Raw genomic sequence first — 12,421 nt, forward strand, 5'->3', positions numbered from 1 at the left:
AACTTGATTATAGCCCTTTATTGAACAATGCACTGCTTTGTTACGGTATTTTTGTTTGTTTCACAAGTAAAGTTAGTGGAAAAATCCGCACAGATGCCATGAGTCCACTATAGAGAGCAGGACGATACGTATTGTTATGGCGTAAAAATTCTTCTACCAATTTAATGGCATCTTCTAACTTTTTCGACATCTCTTTCTCCACTTGCAGAACCTTCAAGTCCCTGGTCGACCTAGTGCCTGCCTAACACGTTCCTGAAACTGAAACAGCGGACTTATTCTGCAGGCTGAATGAGATGCTGAGTTTCTTCAGTGACACGTCCTGGCATTCTGGTGCCATGGCCACGACCATGTCCTCTTTGCTTTGAATATGATCAAAGTACGATCAAATTTTGTTTAGACTGTTAAGGGTAGCTGACAGAAAAATGTTTGGCTAAAAAAATCTGCTGGACAAATATTACACATCTTCGCATTATTATTTGTGCTTCACTGCAAGAACATCAGGTTAAAATCCAGAGAAAATTTGCAACAACCAGCCTTTCTACGTATCAGTAATAAAAGTTTCACTCAACGCTGTATTTTTCGGTAAAACTTTTTATTTTACATAGCCGACAGTTAGAATCACTTTGAGCTTTATTTTTTTAAAAGCTTTTTTCTATTTAAAGTACGTGATGGATGGTAGACACAAAAACACTTTTAAGTGGCCCTCCACTAAATATCTAGAGAAGTCTTTTGCTTAAGGTGTCCAGTTTATTAGTCTACCTCTTAGAAGGTAAGATGTAACCAACTGGCGACCCGATGTACTTCTCGATGTAATCCTTGACGTCCTTCCTCAAGTCGTTATCTTCACTAGATTCATGGGGGAGCACAGGAAAGTAACTGGTGTACTGCGATATAGTTTGAAGTTCACTCAGCCGTTTGGGGCTTCCTTGTCCTAGTGTCATCTCTCTCTCCACATGCAGGACATCCGTGTCACAAGTGGAACTCAGCGCCCGTTCAGCACGGTCTTGGAGCTGGACCAGAGCGTTGAGGCGCTTTTTCACTGGTTCTGCATCACCTGCCACCTTGGTGTCCGACATTTTCTCCAGATTTTTCAGAGCCCAGTCGCGGTATGCTCCTGCCAGGGCAACCACACGATCGTGTCGGGCCTGGACCTGGTTGGCATGAAACAGTCAAAGTTAGCTTTCATCTCATGTGGGGGAGATTTTGTTGATGATGAATCTGTGTTCATAGCGAAAACACTCTACAGCTTTTTAATAAATATTATAAATATTAAACAAACTTTGGAGTAATCTAAAGGTGGGATTTCATTTTTGCCAGTGTATCAATGTTTAAACAGGGAAAGAATATCCAAAACAAACAAAAAATTTGAAAATTTTGCAGAGAAGCATGATGCATTGATAGACTCACTTTGTCTCGGACAAACTTCTCCCTTTCTTCAAGTATCATCACCTTCTGCTCCATATTTTTGATACAGGCACGCAGGCGAGGTAACTCCTTTTTTATCTTCTCTTTGCCTTCAGCAGCGACCTCCGACAGGTCTTGGGTGAAGTGCCCCTCATGTCTGGTCAGCTTGCACCTGATACAGATAACTTGGTCACACTGCCTACACTGGAAGATGACACGTTCCTCGCCATGCACGTGACACATCATGTGACCCTCAGCGAGGTCACGGACCCCTCCGGCAGGCATCTCAGATGAAGAGTTACAAACAGGACACAAGATGACTTTCTTATGTCCCCCTACCTTCTCTTCCAGACACTTCAGGCAGAAGCTGTGTTTGCAGGACAGGACGCAGGGTGAGGTGGGAACTGCTTGACACACGGAGCACACAGCTGTGGACGACGAGCCCCCCATGTTGGTGTGTCCACAGGTTCCAGTCTCTCAGTGGTTCTGTGAGAATGTCGTATGGAAGATAAGGACAATGCAAGCATGTGGACAGGTCAATTCCCAATAGTTTCGTGTGTTGGAATAAATCAAGCTACACTCACACACAGCCACCTAAGCATCCACTTTCTCTCTTTAGCACGCACAGACACGCACGCACACAGCACTTAAATGAAAATAATCAAAAGGAAAGTAAAATATCCGTCCTTGTTTCTAGGAATGAAAAGATAAGAAATAGCGGACGTGTATCAGGAACGTGTTGACAATGGCTGTCACCCTTCCACACCACAACCACCACCGACAACTACAACCTCTTCCCTGCGTTTATCGTGAGATTTTAGGTTTGTATTATTTCATTATTCACTTTGAATTCTTCCGATCTGCAGAATAGAGGATGGAAACTTTTTAAAAAATCACGTACATGTTCAAAAATATTTCCTCAGTTACAGCAGACGTGTTGAGGTCATGGCCGTGTTTAGTCCTCACGTGTATGAGCTCGTGTTACTGGGGTGGGATGGTTTCGGATGTGTCTGACTACAAATGTTCCTTGGTACAACTGTACTGCCAGCAGTATGTATCTGTGATTCAAGGATCACATGCCAGGGGTAGTATAAGATACTTTGTAAACAGCCCTCTTCTGCTCTCAAGATAGTATGCAACAAAATTGAGAAGGGTCAAGAACGAGTCAAGACTGTGACCTCACACTAACAAAGACATTTATCTTACAAAGGTCACGGACAAATGGAGAGCTTGGAATTCAAATGTTTTTGGTCTCTAATAGACTTGATACTGCGAGGAGAACTGAGCAAGACCAACATAATGCTACGGGATCATCTGTTTACAGCAAACATGGAGATAACGGTAACAATATTGTCAGAGAAAATATTTCCTCATTTCTACATCTGTATCCAAATGTAGATTTTATGCGAGATGTTATGACATTTTATTTTATAGCACCGGGTACTATACCTCTGCCCTGCGTCTCACAAGCCTGCTACCTAAGGTTTGCGATGCAAGATCCTATTCATATTTCCATAGCTACAATCGTCTAGTCGTTGGTAAATGGTAGCAAAATTATTGCATATCTTACCCCACGAGAAACAAAGCACAATCGTCGACCTCGTCTTTTCAGTATTAAGGAAACTGGAAGTCGACCGGCAAGCACATGGACTCGTTATCTAGCTGTTCAACATTTCGAAACGCTTGTCTTCAGCCGGATTGCACCGGTTGATGTGAACAACACCGGGAAGTAAAGGGGTCAGTTTATCTGCGCTTTGACGTAGGATAAGAAGTAAGACCCTTATCTGCAGATCACGTGATGCCAAACGGCGAAATACAAGTTACTACTACAGGGTGGCCAATTTTATAGACCAGTTTGAACGGTTTGAGTTGTTTTTTTTTTGTTTTTTTTTTTTTTTTTTTTTTGATATATCAGTAGATATAGGGGATAAACCTAACCTGTAAATTTCAGCCTTCAAAACCCATTCGTTAATTAATTATCTGCTATGATTCGCACCTGCGATCAACGAGCGCCGTAACAGTGTACTACGTCACGTTGGTACACCATTCACAACATTGCCTGCAGTCAACACCAATAAGAGAGAGAGAATGAGCGACATCTTGGATTATTCGTTTTTACATCATATCCTGAACATCGGAGCTAAGTTAAAAACCCATGTATCATTCCAAAACCGTGAATTGATTCAGGTGCATCAAATCAGGAAACAGGCACAAGCATGTTTATGTAGGTAATTCTCGATGAAACTGTCTTAGACTCAACCGGAAATACTACACTTAAGAACTTGTCCATCGCCACACCCTATTAACAAGTTGCCTTCTAGGTCAAGGTTCAAGGCTGTGGGTCGCACGATGTCTCCACTTCCAGGCAGGTAACTGACGAAGTCGCACCTGCCGCTGTCCACTTTTGTCACGTGAACGCAGTCGTTCATCCAATCAGCAATCAGCAGCCTGCCGTCGTTACAGAAGCAGACGTCGGTTGGGAAGAACTGTTGGCTTGGTGGTGTATAGGTCATCAAGGACTCGTCTTGTCCTCGGCTGAACACGGACACGAACCGAGTCGCTATCCAGTCATCTGTTTCGACATCTCTCGTCGTCTGTATGTTGTCGTCCTCGCTGTTGTTCTTCTCATCGATGACGCAAAACAATTCTCCAGATTTGTTAGCATCGAAGTTGTGCACTGTGTTGACTTTAGGGCGCATCAAAACATCACCGGAAAGGCATATTTCCCTTCCATCATCAAAAACTACCTTCACTGGTTGTATGGAGCAGTCACGTGTTCTGCAGCTCTGACATATTAGAAAAGTGCTGTCACCTTTAGAGCCAAAACGTTTTTCTGGTGAAGTCCCAAGCATTGCAAAAGCTTTACGTGTGATGAAAGAACTTTTTCTACCCATTTGCACTTCCTTGACAATCTTACCATCGGGCATAACTGTTCGCATCTTGTCTCTCTGCCAGCTCTCTCTCGGTCCCCCGTAAAACACATCGACACATCTATCCTCCTTTTCTCGGACAGCCCGCACTTCAAAACATTCCTCTTTTTCACCACAGCGAACGATGCAGACCATGTTTATTTTGTCTTGCGACGGAAAAGTCAGAATCACTGGTAAACCGATAAACTTTTGAATGTATTGTTCAGTTTTGTTATTATAGTCACCGTGAAGCACAGGCCGGGAGGTAGTGTTCGGGAGTTCATCCTCCATGCGTGTCGCACATGCTTATCTTAGACAGCAAACCTTATTCTCCTTCGCTTAACAATTCCTTCTTCAGCTGCAGGACCTCGGTGCTGTACGCAGAACTCAGTGTCTGCCATGCACGTGCTCGAAGCCTTGTCAAACAATTCAATGTGTCTTGTATCCGTCTTGTATCAGCAGCCAGTTCTTCTTCCAGTCCGTCCGATCTTCTCTCTCTTCTCGAATTTCGAGTTTTTGCAGTGCTTGGTCTCGAAGGAATCCTGCCATGGTCACAACTTTGTCATATCTGGCTTGAATCTGACGGAAATATAAATAAATAAATAAATAAATAAATAAAAGCCTTCATAAAGTTTGGGACTTTTCCAACTTTCATAATTTCATCAAGTGGACAAATCTTGAAAAGATTAACATGTCCGAGTGAATTTTGCATATTTAAATTATTTTTTAAAACCTTCCCTTGTTGTTCATATACCTCTAGGGATTGTTTACCTGTTTGGCCAACGCCTCTCTCTTCTCTTGTGCTCTCTTTTCGTTGTTTTGAAACATTTCTGCCCTTTGTGTTGTACGTTGAATGCAGTCATCCAAATAATGTAGATCGTTTTCTATCTGCTTCTTACATCGAAGAAGGGTGCTGGTGATGTCTTCAGACAGGTGTCCGTCGTGTGTGGTGACCTTACATCTTATACACATGACTTGGTCGCACTCCTGACAGTACAGAGTCACGTGCTCGTTGTCATGGACAGGACACGTTTCATGACCTTTAACCCTGCGCTCATTCTCCAGCTTTTCCTCGGAGAGGTAGAAGTTCATCTGAAGGTTTTCCACCCCACCGGCAGGTAGCTTGGTCGGAGCTTTACACGTAGGACAGCGAATCACACTTCCTTGCTTGTTTGCCAAGTCATGAGGCACTTTGAACAAAATGAATGATGACAGTGAAGTAATCGTGGTGACTTGTAAACTTCTTTGCAGACTGAGCAGTTCAAAATGTTGCTCTCAGCAGATGAGGCCGTGGCTCCCATGTCGTAATGCCAAATGTTTAACTCTTCCCTTTAAATTTCTGTAAAGAATTCTTTCTGGAAAAAATCAACAGAAGTAAACTGTGTAGAATTACACTTCTGATTTCATTTTAATTTTCTTAAAAACATAACTAATTGTAAAACTATGCAAAGAAGAAAAGACCAGATCGAACCAAAGGTTGTAAACCCAATCTTCGTCTTCTAAGGGTCCTAAGGGTTGCAATTTACTCAAACAGAAATTGGATAATAAGTCAAATAGAGAGGGATATAAGCAGATTAACGAGTAACTAACGTCCGACCACACAGTAAACACACTAATTTAAAAAATATTAACTTCTTCAGTGTGTGCCTTCAGTATGACAGTCTGTAACTGGCTTCACTTACCATCTCGTATGTCCGGGCAAAGTGTCCCTAGTCCGCTGGGTGTTCAAAGGTTTCTTTCACCGCCTGTGTTCATACAGCCTGGTGTACTGTTCTATATTTCGCTCCCGACCTCGAATAATACAACGATGCATGTCCTGACAAACTTGCTGACAACTCTTACAGCCCGACTATTTTTAATCTATTCATTTGACACCCAACACGCCCACATAGGTCATAAGGTCATTTCTTACCCGCACTTGTCACGTACAGTTGCTTAACCTGTTCACACACAGCAGGAGTGTACAGATGAAAGGTAGTAACTATAATTATATGTGTGGTTCGAACGATAAGTGTTTAATAAAATTAAACAGGTTGCAAAGCAGTGTGTATGTATTTATTTATTTTATCTCCGACATTTAAACACGAAGATACTAGTTTTGATGCACGAAATTTTTTTCTCGAGGAAATAATATTGAAACTCTTTCGTGTGTTCGTACGGACATTTAATATCTGTGTTCATGTAGATAAATGTTATCGAAACACAGAAAGGCACTCAAACATAAACAGATGCCGCTGTACAATATTCTGTTCGGATTATTATCGCTGTGAATCCACTTATACAGCTGAATCTCCGTTACCTTACCCGAAATAACATCCTCCACCCCTTTACAATATATATATATGTTTTAAATGTTGTAGTTTGCGTTACCCTAAATTCATTTAAACTTCTTCCTTTAGTCTTTCAAGATTTGCCCTCTTGTTCCTTTAATGGGAGCACTGTGAGACAACAACATAGAGGATTTTAAAGGAAATGGAAACACGGTGAGCAGAACTGTACCGCGACTAGCTTCAAACACGAGTTACTTCAATGTTCCCACGGCATAAACCAACCAACCTACCCCAGTTCACTCCGATTCACCCCACTCTTTTGCTGTGCTGGTCGCCATGGAGATATTGAGATGCAAATGAGCCAAGCAACATGTTTGTGGCTGGCACAGTTGTAAAGTTATACAACCTGACGGGACTGCACATAATATAGCTTCTACATGGTGCAGTGGCGACTCCGGTCTTGGTTTTTGAGAAATAGCAGTTGCTGTTGTTTGCTAACTCTGCCTCAAGTACCTGCTGTACAGGCTCGACACACTCTACAAACCTAGTCGGCCTCACGATTATTTATTTGAATTCAGCTCTCCAACCCTCGTGACCCAAATGTTTGTTAGTGGGTGTATCTTGGTGAGAGGACACTTTTACAGAACGACGTTCGTTTTCATTCCATTTCTTGATTCGAGCAAATCAGATTGAATTGTTGGCCCCTTATACTCACAAGTCATTCAATTATCGTCCTTCTTTCAAAAATTATTATTATTAAAATTATTTTTCTATAATATTTTTATATTTTAGGGTAAAGGGGATAATATGGACGTTCTATCTGACGACGCACTCGATATACGTGTGTCTACCTGGGACACGGGCAGACGTGTCACATAAAAGTTTCCACATTTTTTTTCTTTCAATGTGATCTTTCAGTTTTGCTTGCTTGACTACGCCCTTCTCTTTATTGCGAGCTCTGAATAGACCTCTTTCAGATGGCATGTCCTGGATTTTATCTGTCTCTTTGTATTTCGATGTGAATGTTCTCCTTTCACACACCTTACTTAATCTTGACGAAAAAGAAATCCCCATGCAATAAAAAGTTTTATTTCAAAGCAGAAGTAATATGTCTATGGCTCTTTAGAAGACACGCATAAAAAACATTACTGAGCGACTTTTCTCGTATATATTCTTGTTAGCGTTATTCTCAACCATGTTCACACTCTCTCGCACACGCGCACACACACACGCTTACACCAACACACACGCACTTATACCAACACACAGTAATATATAGTATAAATATTTTATATAAAGTAATATATAAACACACACCAACAAACACCCTTACAACAAAAGACACACACACCAACACACACCCCCCAAAACCACACACACACGCACTTACACCAATACACACACACCAACACACAAAAATATTAAGTTTAAGTTGTCATATTCTCATTTCCTTTCTAGAACTAAATGTTGTATTAAAGTTGATATCTTTGATCGACATCTACCTACAAATATCCGCAAATAGTGGTACTCACTACTTACTAAGAAGCATCACAAATTGTTAAAAAATTTTTAAAAATAATTTGTTACAAAACACAAAAGTGAAGAGGATTGTGCAAGTTATGATTGTGCCGTCCGTTTACTTGAAACCCATAGCTCGCAGTTTGCATTTTATTTGCATGCAGACCTTTGACCTGGAATGTTTACTTGACTATAGCAGAGATGTCAGTAAGGCATTTGAGGAAATGTCACCAAGATACTTTAAGACCAATCCATCGCCACATCCAATCAGCAGTCGACCAAGCAGGTCAAGGTTCAGAGCTGTGGGCCGCACGATGTCCCCACTGCCGGGCAGGTAGTCGATGAACGTCAGATCGTCGTCAGTAACGCACGTCAGATGAATGCAGTCGTTCATCCAGTCGGCGATCAACAGCAAGTTGTCGTCACAGAAGCAGACGTCTGTTGGCAGGAATGGCTCTTTTGGTGGCTTGTAGGTAGCAATGGGGGCATCAGATGTGGGGGCATACAGACGCACCACTTGGAGGCCGACATTCAAATCCAGAGCTTCATCCACCACAGCAAAAAACTTCCCAAGCTTGTTTGAATCGAAGTTATGTACTCGGTTCACGAGTGGGTTAAACAAACTTGCACCTCTCCTACATTTCACTTGTTCTCCATCACATTTCAGCTCTAGGATGTGCACGTTACAAAGGCCAGTTGTACAGTTTTGAAAGAGGCCAAACATCTGCTGCCCCTTAGAACCAAAGATTCTTTGAGCCGAGTTGTCGAAGACAAACTCATACTTCCAACGGGTAACGCACGACACCCGTTTGCCATAAGGTATAACTTCACTGCTCTTTTGTCCGTTAGGCAAAAATTTGACTCCCTTCTCCTCCGAATAGTCACCCCCAGGCCTCCCATAAAATACCTCGATCACTTCATCCTCCATTTCCCGCAGAGCGTGGACTTCAACACATTCACCATCGCCACATCGCCCCACCTCTAGAATGTTTACGTTGCACCTTACACGGAAAGCTTAGTTTGGCTGGAAACCCGATGTATCTCTTTGATAAAGTTTTCAAGATCTTTGATCAACTCAGTATGGAGACCAGGCCGGTGACTGACATCAGACATTCCAGCTTCAAGCTCCGCCAGCCTCTCGGCGCTGCCTTGTCCACGTGTCAGCTCTCTCTCCACCTGCAGGAGGTCCGTGTCGCAGGCAACACTCAGTCCCCGACGAGAGTTTTCGTGAAGCTGGAGCAAAGTGTTCAGCTTTCCTTGTACCCCTCCGTGTGTCCTCGGACAGGTCTTTCTCCAGGTTGTCTGATATTTCCTGCAGTTCCCGCAGCGCTTGTTCACGATGGTTTCTTGCAGTGGCCACAATCTCCTCATAGCGGGCGTCAATCTTGTGGAAAGCAAAGACGAGCAGTTTAGCTTTGTGTTTTATAAATAAACCAGTATGGAGATACACAGCTGCTTAATTAACTATACTAAAGTAAAGGTAAAGGTCGTCCCATAACCTTTTAAGGTCGTTATACTAGGCATTGCTTATAGATTTATTGTATTAAAAGCTGTATATTACTAAGACCAGTTAAATAATCTTTGGGTAATGAAGCAGACACACTACCTACCTCCTTCATTACTGCTTCTCGCTTCTTTTTGGCGAGTGTTTCTTTTAGCTTACAAGATTCCGACTGGTCTGTAATCCGTTCAACAGAAATCTGCAGACGACGAAGTTCTTCTTCAATCGTCCTCTTGCAGCGAGTGGCAGCCTCCGACAGATCGACAGCCCCGTGTCCATCGTGTTTAGTCAGTCTACATCGGAGACACAGGGGTTGGTCGCACTTGGTGCAGTAAAATGTCAGACGTTCTTCGGGATGGGTGGGACACATGGACTTGTCTACAGGCCGCCGAGCCCGCTCCAGATCTTCCTCCTTGAAATAGAAGTTGACCTTCAGAGCTCGCACCCCGCCACGGGGGAGCTTGGCAGGTTCTCTGCACGAGGGACACGGGATGGTGTTGCCATGGGTCTTTGCCAGCTGCTCCAGACATGGGAGGCAAAAGCTGTGATGGCAGGGTAGAAATCTCGGTGATCTGTAAACTTCTAAACACACTGGACATATCATGTTTTTCTGCGCAGCTTCCATACTTGGTGCGGAATGTTGTACTTGTTAAATTTCAAAATCTTCAGTAACTATTTCGCTCTTTTTCCTTTCCCTGAAAATAAGAGTTTAATACGAGTAAATGATTGGTCAGGTAAACAGAGAAAAAAATTCAGGATGTAATGAAACGGAAAATAAAAATTCTGTAGAAATGTATTGAGTATTACTATATTATTATAATACACTATAATGCTTCTCGAATAATATTTCTATTATTTCGACATTCTTACATTGTTTACTTAATTGATTTAATTCTCAAGACTTCCATGTTTCTCTCGTTGTATTTAGCACGTTCTACGTGGGTCGGTGATTAGTGCTTTTAGATGATAAATTATTGTAATTATCTTCATTAAAAAAAATTGAAATAAAGTTAAATTGATAGTTTCTATGTCCTCATGTGCATCTAAAGCTGAACTTATATAGGTCCTATATGGGTTACATGTATTGACGGGGGAGAGTACTCTGACAGCAACCAAGGGCCATAACCTCTAATAATGGCAATGACTTTTAGCCAATGGCGTACTACGTACTGTTTATCTCTGTCTTTGTAAACAGAATACAAGGATAGTCTGACCGACATATTAGACATGTTCACCCCACCAGTAACCCCACAGGTAACCCTTGTACAGCATCTGTTTGAGACTTTGAACTCTCAGGAAGGAAGACACGAGAGACGACAGAATTTTTCCCCTTTACATGTTAGAAAGAGAGAAGATGGAATGAAGAGGGGAGGAATAGAGAGGGATAGAGAGAAAGAAGGGGAGGTAATAAAAAACCTAGATATAATTACCAATTAACAACTACGATCCTGTTGTACTTATTTTTTATTCTTCTTTTCTTATTCCTTACTTTCTCTTCATTTTTTTTTTTGGGGGGGAGGGGTAATAGGGAAAGATATTTTGATATCTATTCCACGTATACAAAATATGATCTGTGAATAGTAATAAATATATGCATATATGCATGTATGCTTTATAAATAGTCATGTAAATAAAAGTGCTGTGATTAAAAGTTTAGGAAAAATTGCTGCCCTGCAAACTCCAGTTTCGATTGCACAAGAGAGATTTGAGCCATGGCAGCCTGTGTTTATGGGAGAGGTCACACCTAGAGGTCGGGTGGCTCCACTCTGTGGCCATCATACAGCAGTAAACTGTGCACCCTACATGGCGGGTGGAAGCTAATGCATTTAGGCTGCACAACTTTCGGTTTTAACACTGCATGCAGTAGTGTTGTCCGTTTTACGATGTTTCAAAGGAATGAACATGTCGAGAGACTTTACGTTACGCAGTATTTATTGTCAATAACTTCCTCTTTCTATAAATATACAACCTCTTTGTGTTATTTACAGATTTGTTGTACATACCTCTGTTTTATTTTGAGGATCACCAGGCGGAACTTTCGTTAATATCCAGATCATCGTAAACCACTTGTGCAGAGGTCTGGATGACAAGAAAAATCTCAGATCACCGACTGTGCGGCAGGTGCAGTCACCATGAGCCAGCCCCACAGGTAAGTCTGAGCACCTTGACGGGTGAGCACCAAGCCAGGTCGGGTATATGCATTCTTCATTGCAGCTGTCGGGGTTCGACCAATCGCTTTACCTGACACAAATGTGACACTGATGTCACTACACAGACATGTCAGCGCATGTAAAGCCTCCTACTTATATTTCCTCATGTTGTGCACAGGGAAGTTCAGTAAATAAGTGGTCACCAGTGCAGTGTACATGTCCTGGGTTCAGATATTCTCTTCTCGGGACACCCTGTATGTGCAGGGCTGGGCTGCAGAATGTTTTCTCGTCTCCTCTATTGTGCTAAATCTCTTAAAAGTAGAAACCCTTTTCTACTCACTCAACCAACCAATTTTCACTAATCAGATTTGTAGCTGTATGTAAAATGTATGTAACATGAGCTGTGTAGCAGTCTCCCCCTTACTTTAGTGAATAGTTTACACTGACTGGCGTCAAAACCACAGCACACAGTAGTCATCTGTTTTATTTCACATACATAGCTTGCTTGATTCTCTTTAGCCACCAGTTGAATTTCTTATTTACACCTTTTGAGTTAGGACCAGAAACCTTTCAGACTTCTGTTTTTGTGTCTAACAGTTTTACAAGATCAACCCTTCGACCAGGAAGGGCACATGATGAAATCTCTCTCTCTCTTACACACACACACTA

General features: G+C 42.1%; 3 protein-coding genes across 6 annotated transcripts; all 3 read right to left on the reverse strand.

The window, feature by feature from the left end:
* Positions 1 to 575: 575 nt before the first annotated feature.
* LOC112558012 (tripartite motif-containing protein 2-like) lies at positions 576 to 3,342 on the reverse strand. 4 transcript variants are annotated; one of them, XM_025228193.1, is made up of 4 exons: positions 2,975 to 3,342; positions 2,306 to 2,462; positions 1,408 to 1,890; positions 576 to 1,151 (listed from the first exon to the last, which is right to left on the reverse strand). In XM_025228193.1, exons 3-4 carry the CDS (start codon positions 1,852 to 1,854, stop codon positions 756 to 758), a joined length of 843 nt encoding a protein of 280 aa, XP_025083978.1. In that variant the 5' UTR covers positions 1,855 to 1,890; positions 2,306 to 2,462; positions 2,975 to 3,342; the 3' UTR covers positions 576 to 755. The 4 variants fall into 4 exon arrangements, with proteins under 4 accessions (XP_025083978.1, XP_025083977.1, XP_025083975.1 ...); XM_025228192.1 differs by having other exon boundaries at positions 2,306 to 2,521; XM_025228190.1 differs by lacking the exon at positions 2,306 to 2,462 and having other exon boundaries at positions 2,975 to 3,341.
* A 1,400-nt stretch (positions 3,343 to 4,742) lies between these two features.
* LOC112555400 (E3 ubiquitin-protein ligase TRIM33-like) lies at positions 4,743 to 5,462 on the reverse strand. Its single transcript, XM_025223775.1, has 2 exons — positions 5,085 to 5,462; positions 4,743 to 4,892 (listed from the first exon to the last, which is right to left on the reverse strand). Exons 1-2 carry the CDS (start codon positions 5,403 to 5,405, stop codon positions 4,743 to 4,745), a joined length of 471 nt encoding a protein of 156 aa, XP_025079560.1. The 5' UTR covers positions 5,406 to 5,462.
* Positions 5,463 to 7,650: 2,188 nt separating this feature from the next.
* On the reverse strand, positions 7,651 to 12,090 carry LOC112557817 (tripartite motif-containing protein 3-like). Its single transcript, XM_025227875.1, has 3 exons — positions 11,606 to 12,090; positions 9,712 to 10,297; positions 7,651 to 9,485 (listed from the first exon to the last, which is right to left on the reverse strand). Exons 2-3 carry the CDS (start codon positions 10,225 to 10,227, stop codon positions 9,222 to 9,224), a joined length of 780 nt encoding a protein of 259 aa, XP_025083660.1. The 5' UTR covers positions 10,228 to 10,297; positions 11,606 to 12,090; the 3' UTR covers positions 7,651 to 9,221.
* Positions 12,091 to 12,421: the final 331 nt, after the last annotated feature.

Source organism: Pomacea canaliculata, linkage group LG2 (assembly GCF_003073045.1).
Source record: "Pomacea canaliculata isolate SZHN2017 linkage group LG2, ASM307304v1, whole genome shotgun sequence".
In the NCBI taxonomy this organism is placed as follows: Eukaryota; Metazoa; Mollusca; class Gastropoda; order Architaenioglossa; family Ampullariidae; genus Pomacea; species Pomacea canaliculata.

Excerpts from the sequence above, each read along its gene's own strand:
- LOC112555400 (XM_025223775.1), bottom strand. The coding sequence starts at position 5,405 with ATGAACTTCTACCTCTCCGAGGAAAAGCTGGAGAATGAGCGCAGGGTT. Across the intron at positions 4,893-5,084 it reads GAGAGGCGTTGGCCAAACAG|ATTCAAGCCAGATATGACAA; the intron begins GTAAACAATCCC and ends TATTTCCGTCAG.
- LOC112557817 (XM_025227875.1), bottom strand. The coding sequence starts at position 10,227 with ATGGAAGCTGCGCAGAAAAACATGATATGTCCAGTGTGTTTAGAAGTT. Across the intron at positions 9,486-9,711 it reads GAGAAGCAGTAATGAAGGAG|ATTGACGCCCGCTATGAGGA; the intron begins GTAGGTAGTGTG and ends GCTTTCCACAAG.
- LOC112558012 (XM_025228193.1), bottom strand. The coding sequence starts at position 1,854 with ATGGGGGGCTCGTCGTCCACAGCTGTGTGCTCCGTGTGTCAAGCAGTT. Across the intron at positions 1,152-1,407 it reads AGAAGTTTGTCCGAGACAAA|GTCCAGGCCCGACACGATCG; the intron begins GTGAGTCTATCA and ends CATGCCAACCAG.